The sequence below is a fragment of the Labeo rohita genome, chromosome 14 (genome assembly GCF_022985175.1).
Source record: "Labeo rohita strain BAU-BD-2019 chromosome 14, IGBB_LRoh.1.0, whole genome shotgun sequence".
NCBI classification, from domain to species: Eukaryota; Metazoa; Chordata; class Actinopteri; order Cypriniformes; family Cyprinidae; genus Labeo; species Labeo rohita.
Window position 1 is genome coordinate 17,119,842 of NC_066882.1, and position 14,128 is coordinate 17,133,969.

The 14,128-nt window shown below is 36.9% G+C and overlaps 1 protein-coding gene across 2 annotated transcripts in view; it reads right to left on the minus strand.

Annotated features, from left to right (window-relative positions):
• fstl5 (follistatin-like 5) overlaps window positions 1-14,128 on the minus strand; it is a 149,456-nt gene that overhangs the window by 16,732 nt on the left and 118,596 nt on the right. For both annotated transcript variants that reach the window (XM_051128270.1, XM_051128271.1), the window contains exons 11-13: window positions 4,153-4,179; window positions 3,911-4,029; window positions 384-533 (exon numbers count right to left, since the gene is read on the minus strand). In XM_051128270.1, the coding sequence (XP_050984227.1) occupies window positions 384-533; window positions 3,911-4,029; window positions 4,153-4,179 (296 nt within the window). The remainder of the gene's footprint in view (window positions 1-383; window positions 534-3,910; window positions 4,030-4,152; window positions 4,180-14,128) is intronic.

Sequence of the window (14,128 nt, forward strand, 5' to 3'; positions counted from 1 at the left end):
TACATTCACTTTGTAATCATTGGTTTGGTACTTCCACCGACCTCATGTGTGACCTTTCCAATGTGATTACGTAACGTGTGAAGTAATGGCAGCAGAGTCAATGCAAGATGAGCATTTGTGCAATTTGGACCTTCAACGCATTGATCCCCATTGCAGTCCACTATATGGAGAAAAATCCTGGAATGTTTTCCTCAACTTAATTTCTTTTCCACTGAAGAAAGAGAGACATGAACATCTCAGATGACTTGGGGGTGAGTAAATTATCAGGATATTTTACTTCAGGAGTGACCTTATCCTTTAAAATGCAGCATTATTTAAATTTGATGGTGTGTTGGTGGTATGTTCACGAGGATAACGTTTTAGTTACTGAATCGTTGGCTTACCTGAACAGCTTTTTGGGATTGGATGTCTACAATGAGCAACCTGTTCAGCAAAGGCTGTGTGGCGTAAATGAACTTGTCCTTCACATTGACAGCTGACGTCCACATACATTTCTGATCCTTCTCTCCCTCCACTTGTGGACAGACCTCCTCCTTCCGGAATAAGATACAAAAAAGGATCATTAAAACTGACTACACATAGAAATATTAAGGATTATTAGACTAAATGCATTTCAAAAGTGGCTCTTCACTTAAAAGGAAACTATGAAGAACACTTCTGAGTTGAAGGTCAACAATGCTACTAACATTTTTCTATGAAACCACAAAAATAAATTAGTTCTTTAGAGCAAATGAAACTATATAACTATACAAGCCAACAGCAATAAGCGTCTGCCTCAGAGCAAGGGACCTTGTGGATGTGGACTGATAGTGGGCAGAAGTGTCATCATAGAGACAAACTCTGTCAAAATGTGAGCGGCTGTCAACCCTGAGGCTGAATGTGCTGTGGTTAAAGAGGTGAGAGCCGCCTGATTGATGGCCACAGAGGTTGTGCAGAAGTGGGCGTCTCCTGTGGTGATTCTGTTGACTGGGCTACTCAAGGGCTGTCGACGACAATCAAGACGGAGACACAGACTGATGTGACTGAATGCGCCTGGTCTAGCGACATTCTTGCAAAACTCAAATAGAGTTTTAGCTGGCACAAGAACATCACATCTGGTTATGTTTAATGCTAAAAAAAGGCTCAAAAGTACACTCATGAAATCCCAAAGAATGAAAATAAAACAGAGTATATGGATGCCACTTAAATTTGATTGTCCCAGACTTAAAAATACTTAAAACAATAACATAAAAAAATCAAAACTTAAACAAAGAGTGGAATAATTTAAAACCATTTCAGTATATTCTTATGTAATTTTGATATTTCAACACTAAGTCAGCTGCCAAAAACTGCAACTGCAATCTGTATGATTAATAAATATTTAAAAAGGAGGGATGTAGATGTGACAGTGATTTCCCACAAGAAGAACATAGGAAAAACATATCGTAATGCTCTGTAAATGTTCTTCCCCAGACAGAGTTTGCACCGGGGCTTGCCGTTAAGGCCTGGCATTTGATTGATGTCCTAATAGAGGCCTGCTGCCTCTCTAGAGGCTGGAAACTCAAGCTCTCACCGCCCCGAGCTCCAAACAAACACAGCTGTCTCATCAGCATACCCAGTTCCAACGCCACAGCAGAACAGAGGAAGGCAATCATTTAATAGCTTGTGTAAATCTAGCAGCTGTCTATCAGAGAGAGCCGAGAAATGATATGTAGAGTCAAGGAGGGATGTAAGTGATGTAAAGTGATGGAGGAGGAGCTCAACTTATGTCTGTGATGAAGATGTCTGAGAATCAAACTCCATGCGGTTAAAATTACTGGTCATGTCACGACAGAAAGCTCTGTGCTGATGTTTATTTCAATATGCAACTAGTAGACTTGGATGACCGGATGGAACAGTTGATTGATTGAAAGAAAGAGAAAGAAATGGAAGGAAAGAAGCAAGGAAGAATAGAATACAAGAATGGATGCATAGATGGATGAAAAAGAAACAAAGAAAGAAAGAAGGCAGGGTGGAAGGGTGGGTGAATAGAATGAAGGATAGATAGATGGATGGATTGATGGAAAGAACGGAAGGAAGGAAGGAAGATTTGATAGTTGATGGATGGATGGATGGATAGATGGAATAAAAAAGAAAAGGAAGGAAGGATGATGCATGAATGATGGAAAAATGAAGAAATGATGGATGGATGGTTTGGTAGATGGAATAAAAAAGGAAGGAAGGAAGGTAGGTAGGAAGGATGGATTGAAAAGTAACGAAAGATGGACAGATAGTTAATGATGAAAAACTAAAGAGAATGGGGGAAAGGATGTAAGGATGGATGATGGAAAGGGAAAAGAATGATGGATGAAAAGAAAAATGAGAAAAGGAAGGATGATGGATGGAAAAATGGATAAAAAAGTAAGGATGGATAGGTGAACAGAATAAAGGATGATAGATGAATGGATGGATGAATGGAAAGAGTGAAAGAGAAAACGGCGGATGGATTGACTGATTGAAAGAGAAAGTAATGGAAGGAAGAAAGAAAAGAAGAATAAATGATGATGGATGATAAAGGATGATGCATGAATGATAAAAAAAGAAGAAACGATGGATATGAAGGCTGGATGATGGAAATGAAGTTTGGATAGATGGATGTGTGATGGATGGATGGAAAGAATGAAAGCAAGGAAGGAAAAAAGGAAGGAAGGAAAGAAAGTAGGAAGAAAAAAATTATTATGAAGAAAAGAAGGAAGGATGGATGATGCATGAATGATGAAAAAAATAAACGATGGATGGCTGGATGGATGATTGATCGATTGATAGATGGATGGAATAAAAAAGAAAAGGAAGGAAGAAAGGATGGATGGATGGAAATAATAGAAGGAAGGAAGGAAGGATGATGCATGAATGATGAAAAAAGAAGAAATTATGGATATGAAGGCTGGATGATGGAAATGAAGGGTGGATAGATTGATGTGTGATGGATGGATGGAAAGAATGAAAGCAAGGAAGGAAAGAAGGAAGGAAGGAACGAAAATATGAAGAAAAGAAGGAAGGATGGATGATGCATGAATGATGAAAAAAATAAATGATGGATGGCTGGATGGATGATCGATCGATTGATGGATGGAATAAAGAAGAACAGGAAGGAAGAAATGATGCATGGATGGAAAGAACAAAAGGAAAGAAGGAAGGAAGGAAGGATGATGCATGAATGATCAAAAAAAAGAAATGATGGATATGAGGGGTGGATAATGGAAATGAAGGGTGGATAGATGGATGTGTGATGGATGGAAAGAATGAACGAAAGGAAAGAAGGAAGGAAGGAAGGAGGAAAAGAAAGAAGAAAGAAGGAAGGAAGGATGATATGAATAATGAAAAATTATGATGGATGGATGTTAGGTGGATAGACGGAATAAAAAAGAACAGGAAAGAAGAAAGGAAGGAAGGAAGAATGATGTGTGAATGATGGATGGATGGATAGAAAGAAAGAATGGAAAGAATGGAAGGAAAAAGGAAGGAAGAATGATGGATGATGGATGGAAGAATTGATGGAAAAAATAGAATGGATAGGTGAACAGAATAAAAGATAACGGATGGATGGATGAATGAAAAGAGTGAAAGAGAAAAGGGTGGACAGAATAGAAGGATGGATGCATAGATGGATAGATGGATGAAAAAGAAAGAAAGAAAGAGACATGGAAGGAAGGATGGATGGATAGAAGGATAGATGGATGATCCACATCTGCATACATCATACTGTATGTATCCATTCATGCAAACACCAGCAAACAATCATTTTGTTGCAAAAGAATTGCACGAAAATGCTGATAAATAAATTGCAGTCATAAACCTCACACTTTGCTTGCGGTTACAGGATGCAGGAGGGAAAACAGAAGCTTTATGCTGCACATTTCAAAGTACTTAAACCTTATATACGACAGCTCACCTGCAGGCCAAGAAGCTTCTCGCTGGGTTTGATGTGTCTCTGAATCTCACAGGCCACTGGCTGGATGACTTTAATACCGTCCTCATAAAACACATAGAACATGTTTCCAATCCCCAGACCTGTAGTACGACATAGATGAGATTGTTCAGGGTTCGAGGTTAACTTCAACATGACCACTAACATCATATACCTGAATCCAGACAACACTAGACATTAATATTGTATTGAAACACAATGCTTACCTTCTTCTCTCCACAGGATGTTTGCCACTGGAAGAGAACACAAAGAAAACTCACATTAGAGATGTTCACTCTACTTTACCCATCTAAAAGTTTAAAAATCCACCCCACCAGAGATAAAAGATGAACTCACACTTCTGGCTATAAAAACCTCCCACAGATTATTGCAACAACATTTGTGTTTTTTTCTACAGTGGTTTAATGCTGAGAGTTGTGTTTGATTTGGCCAAGTAATTATACTCTGCAACCTGAGGAGCTTATTGATTTGACTCGCTCATGTGTAATCAATACTGTGTCGGCATTGTACATTGAGGTCGGCCTGTGGGGATTTATACACTCATGCACAGTCGCCAACCGCACGGAGGAAACAATGTGCATTAGGGTGAAAGTCAGAGCTTATCTTTGCATTATGCATGATTATTTACTCATAACCGCTGGAGCTGTGACTAGTATTACCTTTTAAAACACTTAAACTTTAGAGATTGAGATCAATGCCTTACTAACAATGATCAAATACCTTTAAAATGGCTCTTATGGCAATCAAGTGGCCTAGCAAAGTGTCGCTGAAGCATAACCAAAAAATATCACACACAATTAACTCCTGAATAATTCCAAAAGCATTTTAGTACAAAATAAATTGCCTAATAACTACAATAAAACACCTCCATTAGAAAGAAATGATTCCTGATGGCCTCAGCATTTGTGCTAAAATAACAACGATGGCCATTACCCAGAAATGACCGATATGCCATTATTATGCTTGTGCTATATTTGTCACCAAGGATCTATTGATAAATATGACTCGTTAGCATGAAAGATCAGTACATTATTCCAAAAACGGCTGAATTTCCTTCTCTTATTACTTTTGGATTGTCGACGAGTGCAGTTTGTAGTGAAGATGTGACCTCTAGCCGATCTGATTCAATCTCTCAGTCTGCGAATCAATCTCCCACAATTCACCTGTGCTACAATCCCTACGCTAAGCGATTCTCGTTCTGCTCTCTCACTTCATCAAGGAGACAGGAGAGCGGAGTAACGCTGGAGGTAATCTTCAAAAAAGTCCTTAGTCAAGTTCTTTTTCTATGAGTTAATGCATTGGCGCAATCCAAAAGACTTTTGTGAAAAATATTGCCATTGCACCAGCAACTGATGAGGGATGTAAAAAAGACTTAGGAAACATGGAGCTCTGCAACAGTATGGAAGCAGAAGGGAGTGGTTTGGAATAAATGCGATGTGTGTAGACTGAGTCTTTTCCAATAACATAGAGTACTGACACAATTCATCAACCAGGCAGGGAAAATAAAGAAGAAATAAGAGGTTGCTTTAATGGTGTATGGACTATGGTAAAACAAGGAGAAATAAGTCTCCTCTGTTGATCTGGATTCAAAGTAAATTCATTTTTGATGTGTACACATGTTGTATGTTAAAGGAACACCATTTATCTTACTATAATATAGAGGTGTGCTTTATTGACAAAAATATCTCAATATTTTCTGGGATTCTAACGATAATGCTAATTTGTATTGTTATTTTGTTATTTTGCTGACATCTTAAGGACTACCATGGACAGCAGTTGACATCAGTCAATTATAATAATAATACATTTAGGCTGTTACCAAACAAATGAAATCAGTATCAACAAAATTCATCTTTGCAGAAGTTGCATATGAAGTGGCATTTAGATGTATTTACCCAATGTTTAACCTGCAGTAACAAATGCAAAAACAATGTTTTAAGATTTTCAACATTAAACGTGAAATACTGACATTTGAAATGATTTAAATAATGAAAAGATACTTTAAATGTGAAATGAAAGGAGAAGTCCACTTCCAGAAACAAAAACAAAAAACCCCAAAACAAAACAAAACAAAACAAAACAAAACAAAACAAAACAAAACAAAACAAAACAAAACAAAACAAAACAAAACAAAACAAAAGGGGGCAGCCGTGACCTAATGGTTGGGGAGTCAGGTTTGTAACCGAAAGGTTGCGGGTTTAAGTCCCAGGTCTGGCAGGGATTGAAGGTGGGGGGAGTGAATAACCAGCATTCTCTCCAATTGTATTTTCTCCATTAACTTCAAAAATTATTTCAAAATCATCCTACATTGCTGCAGAAGTACCGACCCAGTCTATGCAAAGAAGATAAAACACACTTAACAAAAAAGGTAAAGCAGCGATATAGGACAATTTTGAAATTGAGGAAGAACATGAGATGGAGTTTTTTGACATACCCTAACTGTCATGAACCGGAACAAAAACAGTCCAGGCGGAGTAAGACAAGATGAGTGTTTGACATTAAAAATTCTATAAATTATATTATTTTTATGAAAATAACTGATCGTTATGCTAGATAAGACCCTTCTTCCTCGGCTGGGATCTTTTACAACCGCATTTGGGATCGTTTGAAGCCGCATTTAAACTTTTGGAAGTTTAAAATCGGGGCACCATACCAGTCCATTATATGAAGAAAAATACTGAAATGTTTTCCTCAAAAAACATAATTTCTTTATGACTGAAGTAAGAAAGACTTGAACATCTTGGATGACAAGGGGGTGAGTACATTATATGTGAATCTTTGTTTTGGAAGTGGACTTCTCCTTTAAGAATCGATGTTGTATGATATATATATATATATATATATATATATATTAGTTTTTTTTCCTTGATTATTTTGAGGATGCATTGTCTCGTTTGGAACCTTATAGAAAAAGGCGAATTCATAGATTGTATTGCATAATTTAGCTCATCCATCAAAACAGTTCAGGTTAGTGGAACATGGCTGCTGGGAAAAACCACATTCCTTACCTCAAATGCACTCTGACCGAATCGCAATGTTCCCGACAGCAGAGTCACATTTGAAGCTGCCAGTGGGAGATAAAGCAGTGGTACGAGTCGACTGTGATGGCGTAACAGGTGAAGGCCACTGTTGGACTCTAATTAGGTCTCCAACACAACGGAAAACTAATCAAGACAAATGCCTGGGGTCTGCGTTTCTGCTTTGCCTCTCTGAATCATTCATGGGCCTATCAAAGTATTCATGAGTTGAGAATGCAACTCTACGTCTATCACGTTAATGCTCCGTTATGCAAATTCCCCTGGTAGTCCTGCATAATTAAAAGAGCCAACATGATTTAATTATGACAATTATGAAGACTCAATAAGTGAATATGCTATACGGCGACGGATTTGTCGAAGTAACCTTTCCCACTTTGTACATGTGGTGTGTAGTGTGTATATGGAAATGTACTCTGTATTCGGTAGTCTTGGAAGGTCATGCCATACCTTACAGATGCACTACCTTATTTTGCTGGTATTGCTTTCTTTAAACTTCAATACAAACTCCTACAGTCTTTTGGATATTGAGGTTAATGCCCTCAGGTATAGGGCAACACCTCAGAGAAGGGCTGATGCTGAAATAGACTTCAGAAAACACATTTGATGAAAGAAAGAAAAGAAAATAGCCACTAATTTCTGCCTTGGAGCGGTGATACAGAGTGTAAGATTAAACCGTCCAGAAAAACTGGCCTTTAGATAAATCTTTGCACACACAGAATTGTGTTCAGGATAGGTTAGTCATTATTGACAAACTTTTCGCTAAAAAATTTAAAGTCAGCATGAAACAGAAACTCTCAAGTTGCTCCAAATCCATTTTTCTTACTTTCTTCCATGCAACACAAATGCATTCCACACAATCACAATGAAGAGTCTGGAGCATTCATACTTTAAAAAGGATACAAAAGTACATACAGTTAAAAAAGTGGCATTTATGACGTATGCGCTACTTGAACTTTTATAAAGTTATACAAAATCCCTGGGTAAAAAAAAGACCAATTTACTGAAACCAGCTGTGAGAATTTCAACTAACAACAGTGAATGAATTTGTTCAGACAAGTCTGAACTAGGATAAAGTCTTCATTAAAAATCTGAAAGAAAGAAAAGAGCCGCATACAGTGTAATTTCTTTTACATTGCAGCTCTGTGCACTTAGCCTGAAACTGAATGGCAGAGGTGAACATGATCACTGGCATATCCCAGCATGCAATGGCAAAGAGGTGGCAACATTGTTCTGATGGGCCTAGTCTGTGACAAAGCAGAACACAAAATTACAGGCTGTGAAATGCTAATTCTAACATGATCCCTACGGTAGAGTCCTGACTGCCTGATCCAAACCAAAAAAAAGCAGATGAATGGACAAAGTAACCATCCCATTTGACATTTGCCGAGTCTCTTGCTAACATACTAGAGTTTTGTGTTTGACTATGGAATTGTGGGAACTCAGAGACATTTTGTTTCTCTGCATCTGTTCTTTTATTTCGGTTCAGCATCTCTCCTGATAACACTGGAGCAAACATGGAATCCTATAATCCAACACGCACACAGCTGCTGGAGACCACCGGGAGATCAGCACTACTATTGTTTGTATGTTTGCAGCAGGTGGTGTTTATCTGACAGCCTTAAATACTTGGCGAGTTTTTTTTCCCCCAATGACAGGACAGCAACAGCATATTGTCTCTCTTCTTAGATGATGATGATGAGCACAATCACACCTGAGTGCTTCACATCACCCCAGCCTCAAATCACTTGTCTGTTTAAATCGTCCTCCCATAGCTCACTTCTTCTGACATTTCCATGGTACAAAAAATTCTTCTGGGACCAGAGATGTACTCAAATATTTGATGATAGTAACTTGCTACAATATTTGCTTTACTACTTAATTGAAGCAGGGTGTTTGCATTGTTTTACAAGAGAGACGGTGTCGGACTGCTAGATTATGTGTAAAGATGAAGTGTGTAATTTCTGTGCTATATGTAAGTCCAAAAATAATGTTCATATAATAAAATAATGTTCAAATAAAGTTCATTCTTCCATAACAGCTAATTCTTGAAGTAGACCAATACCTCTGAGATTGATCACAACATTAAAACATAATTTTTTGGAACACAAAAATTATTTGGAAAAAAGGCAGAAGACTGTACTATATATATACTTATATAAGCGAACAAATCGGTAACAATATGAAACTACTGACTCATTCAATATGTATACAGTAAAATAGGCATAAAATTCCAATAAATATTTAAATACTATTTAATTCATAATTAAATATTTATATAAATATACCATTTAAAAGTTTGAGGCCAGTAAGATTTAAAAATAAATAAATAATAAAAAATAATAACACCTTTACTCAGCAAGAATGCATTAAACTAATCAAAAGTGACAGTAAGGACCCACATAACAATTTCAATTAAATCATATTTTGCACTTTCTAATTCTCAAAGAATCTTAAATAAGTGTTTCACTTTTTCCTCAAAAACACTGAGCAACTTATTTTCGGCCTGACCGATTATCAGAGCCAATTAACTTTATCAGCAAATCGGTTTTGAAAATGACCGATAACCATAAAAATAATCAAGGATAAGTAAGTATTTTTATGGTTATCGTTCATTTTCAAAACTGATTTGCTGATAGAATTATTTAAAAACATTTAAAGAAACTTTTTGTCAGTACCCGTGTCTTTCTTAATTTTAATGTTAATTTTCATTTTTACACCAGACATATATGAAGAGTTCAGATGCAAAACCAGCTAAATCCATCTGACGTCTTTCTTTAAAAAATGCATTTTAATCAGGCTCAGATGTATAGGTTTCTATGTAAATACCAGTGCTTCTGATTGGGCTGAGGCTGGAATTTAGCGAGTTTGAAGAAAAAGTATTTGATGGACGTATAATATGTGTTGAGAGCATTCACTCAGTATCATTATCTCATTTTTGACCGAGATGGATTTTAGCTGGTTTTGCATCTGAACTCTTCATATATTGGTTTAAAATATCGGTAGTATCGGTTCAAAATATTGGTAGTTAAAAAAACTACTGATACACTGAATATGTATAAAATAACCATAAAATTTCAATAAATATTTAAATCCTATTTAATTCATAATTAACATTAAGTTTATATGTATAAACTGTTTAAAGGTTTGGGGCCAGTAAATATTTTTTTGAAAGAAATGAATAGTTTTATTCAGCAAGAATGCATTAAGTTAATCAAAAGTGACAGTACAAATACGTTTAATTTAACTTTTTAAAATAAACGCTATTTAAATGCAATTTCTATTTATCAAAGAATCTTAAAGAAGTGTTTCACTGTTTCTTCAAAAACATTAATCAAAACAACTTTTTTCGAGCGGTTGACCAATTATCGGCCGGAAATTCCAACAAATATTTAAATTCTGTTTAATTCATAATTAACAATAAGTTTATATGTATATACTGTTTAAAGGTTTGGGGCTAGTAAGTATTTTTTTCAGCAAGAATGCATTAAATAAATCAAAAGTAACAGTAAAAACATGTATAATTTAAGATTTTAAAATAAACGCTATTTAAACGTACTTTCTATTTGTCAAAGAATCTTAAAGAAGTGTTTCACGGTTTCCTAAAAACATTAAGGAAAACTGCTTTTTTCTGGGGGTCAACCAGTTATCGGCCTGGCTGATTATCGTAGCCGATATTAATTGTTTTTATGGTTATCGGTCTTTTTTAAAAACGATTTTTCAATAAACTTAAAAACAGAAAGATTTTTTTTCCTCCAAGCCCTTGTTATTTATAATTTTACCATTCATTTTTACACCAGACTGTATATTGGTTCAAAATATCGGTTACCAGTCTACGTGATCTGTAATAATTGGTATCGGCCCTCTTTCTTTCTTTCTTCTTAAATACATGCAGCCTTGTTGAACATAAGAGACACGAAAAATTCTTACCAGTTCCAAAGTTTTTATTACTCGTGTGTATGTAGATTTTTAACTCCTCATGCTCTACTGGTTAAGCCAGAAATACACATTTTGGCCTGATTAAACAAACTGCGCAATTTTTGTAAATGGCAGCTATAAAACTTACTGTATAGTTGTTTCTGCTCATTAACCTGGGAAAGACAATGGATTTTAATAGCGGAAAAAATACACACTTCAATGTAAACACCATTAGAAACAAAATTGGAAGACAGCATACTATCATTGCATTGGACTTTTTACTCAGTGGACCTTAAGATTTGACTTTTTTGGCAGACATCCAATTTCATGATCCTCAAGAGCACTGTGGCTGGGCTGAGGGACACCGTCTGACCTTTAAATCTTGAGGAGAGAGAGAGAGAGAGAGAGGGGACCAAGATCATTATCTCTCTGAGTGCAGTGTGTTTTTCCCCACTGACCTGTAGAACGGCACTGACCTCAATTGCTGCTGGCTGACCACCAACTTCACCTTGTTTTGCCCTTTAGATGTACGATTACTTTTATCACACGCCCCCCTACAACCTTTCGGAAGCTGTAATCCTCACTGTACATTCAACAACCAACACACAACTTGTGCTATGAGTCCTAGCTTTGACTGCTCTGTATCGATGGCCGTCTTGTGCAACCAAACGCAATAGAAGCGGATTTCAGGCATGTGCCGTACTGTATAGAAACCACATCTCCCATACATAAGTTACAGAGCAACAAGGACAAATTCATTACACAAAGCTGGGGCGGTGTGCTAAAGGCTCATTGATATCAATAAAAAAGATTTAAAATGTAGTGCTTGGGCACAAGTTGGAAATGCTTTTGCCAGGCTGGTGCACTCTGTGGAAGCAGGGAGCCGTGTATCATCCCAGGCTTATGAGTTCAGACCTGCCGTTGCGGGAATAATGTAAGAGGAAATCCCAGCTGACAGTGCAGGATTGTTCCTCTCATGCACAATGAAAGCAATAGCACAGACTATCAAATCCAACCATTTAGCCTGGCTTCAACACAAGAGACAAATCAGAGCTACTCGTCACACACACTAATGTATTAAAAGAGCAGTTCACCCAAAATTAAATTATACGCTCATCTTCATGTTGATCAAAACCTGTATGACTTTCTTTCTTCTGTGGACGATTAAAGAATTATAAATATTTTAGATTAATAATGCAATGAATAATGGTGCAAAAGCACCATTAAAGTATCATACAACTGGTCCATTTTACTTGCGCAAGCTATACAATAACTTTGTGTGGAAAAAAAAGTCTTCAATCATTGAAAATGTTGATGCCCTAGATCTTTTAGACAGAACTCTAGAGAGTTCATAAAAGAAATGGCAATGTTTAAACTGGAAATGAATTATTCTTTTAACTTGGCTCTTTTCAATAAATCCATCTGATTGGTTCAAATCACTGACTCAATAATGTAACTATTAAAGTCAATTACAGTAACTGAAAGAAATCTGTAAGAATTGCAAGCATTATATGAAGAGTTCAGATGCAAAACCAGCTAAAAGACATCTCGGTCAAAAATGAGATAATGATACTGAGTGAATGCTCCTGACACATATTATACATCCATCAAATACTTTTACTTCAAACTCGCTAAATTCCAGCCTCAGCTCAATTAGAAGTACCATTACTTCCATAGAAACCTATACAAAGTAGCCAGAAAGAAATGCTCATTTTAAAGAAATACGTCAGATGGATTTAGAGGCTTCTGCATCTGAACTCTTCATATTTTACATTAAATAATGATCTGTTAATCATTAGATAAAGTTTGTGAGTAAACATTAACAAGCACATTATCTCACGTTTCCAGCTATTTGAATGGGTGTTAACTAATGATCCATTAAGCATTATGTAATGTCTGTTAAAGGAACAGCTCACGCTTTAATTCCTCACCCTCATGTTATTCCAAACACGTATGATTTTTGTTCATCTTTGGAGCACAAATTAAGATATTTTTGATGAAATCCGAGCACTTTCTGACATCGCATAGACAGCAATGCAACTGAAACGAAATTGTTGAACAAAGTCATTTTTGTTTTCTTTGCACACAAAAAATGTTCTCATAGCTTTATAGAATTACGGTTGAACCACTGATGTCACATTGACTATTTTAATGATGTCTTTACTACCTTTCTGGGCCTTGAATGTGGTAGTTGCGTTGCTGTCTATGCAGGGTCAGAAAGCTATTGGATTTCATCAAAAATGTCTTAATTTGTGTTCTGAAGATGAACAAAATATGATTTTTTATTAACAAGGTTCGGGAGGAGCGCGTCAGATACCTAGCCTAATTAACACAACAGGAGTCCACTCAAGTTAATCAACGCTATAGATTCAAATACAGCTGATTTACCTCTATCCTTTTGACGGTTCATCAGCATCTCTCCACCACCCCATCTCCCCACTCCGAGTTCTCAATACACCTAGGGGGGTTCTCTGGGTTCGGGCCATTCCTGAGCTCGGTGCCCTTCCCCAGACAGCACGCCAAATATGCATTACTATACTCCAGCTAATTACTGTATATGTAAGCGTGAACTCATGAATCTTACAGTTTTGGAAAAATATGAGGGTGAGTAATTAATGACAGAATGTTCATTTTTGGGTGAACAAACCCTTTAAAAATCACCATTCACTGTAGCAGGATGAAAAAGAGCGAGTAACGAACTGATGAAACACCAACAATGTTGCTTCTGTGTCCAAACTGAAAAAATATTCTAATACAAAGGATTTGCAATGCCTCTATGAGAATATTCTCTAACATAGTGCATCTCTACACACGCAGAGATCATATTAGTCTGCTTTAGGAAAAACCACGAGTGAGACGGTCTACAGCGAGTGTTGATCCAGACAGCTGGAGTTGTTCACCTGTCAGAGAAGAGATCAAGGGGTCTGGATGAACTGACTCCAGATCAGTGGGCAGAGCAGTAGTGAATCTGTATAAATACTGTCATCCATTATGCATGCACACCGACAGCACTGGCTCAGGTTGTATGACCTGTGAGGAAACCAGAGCCTTCTGTCTGCACAGTGTATTGCTCGGTCACATCGCGCTAAACTACAATAGCTAGACCTCTGAACTCAGTCTGAGGATTACATATCCCAACACCTCCGCAAATACATTAGTGAAGATATGACCGATGAGTGTATGGTGACCTGTGAGGTTATTCCGCATTCTTCACTGCCCACGACTTTAT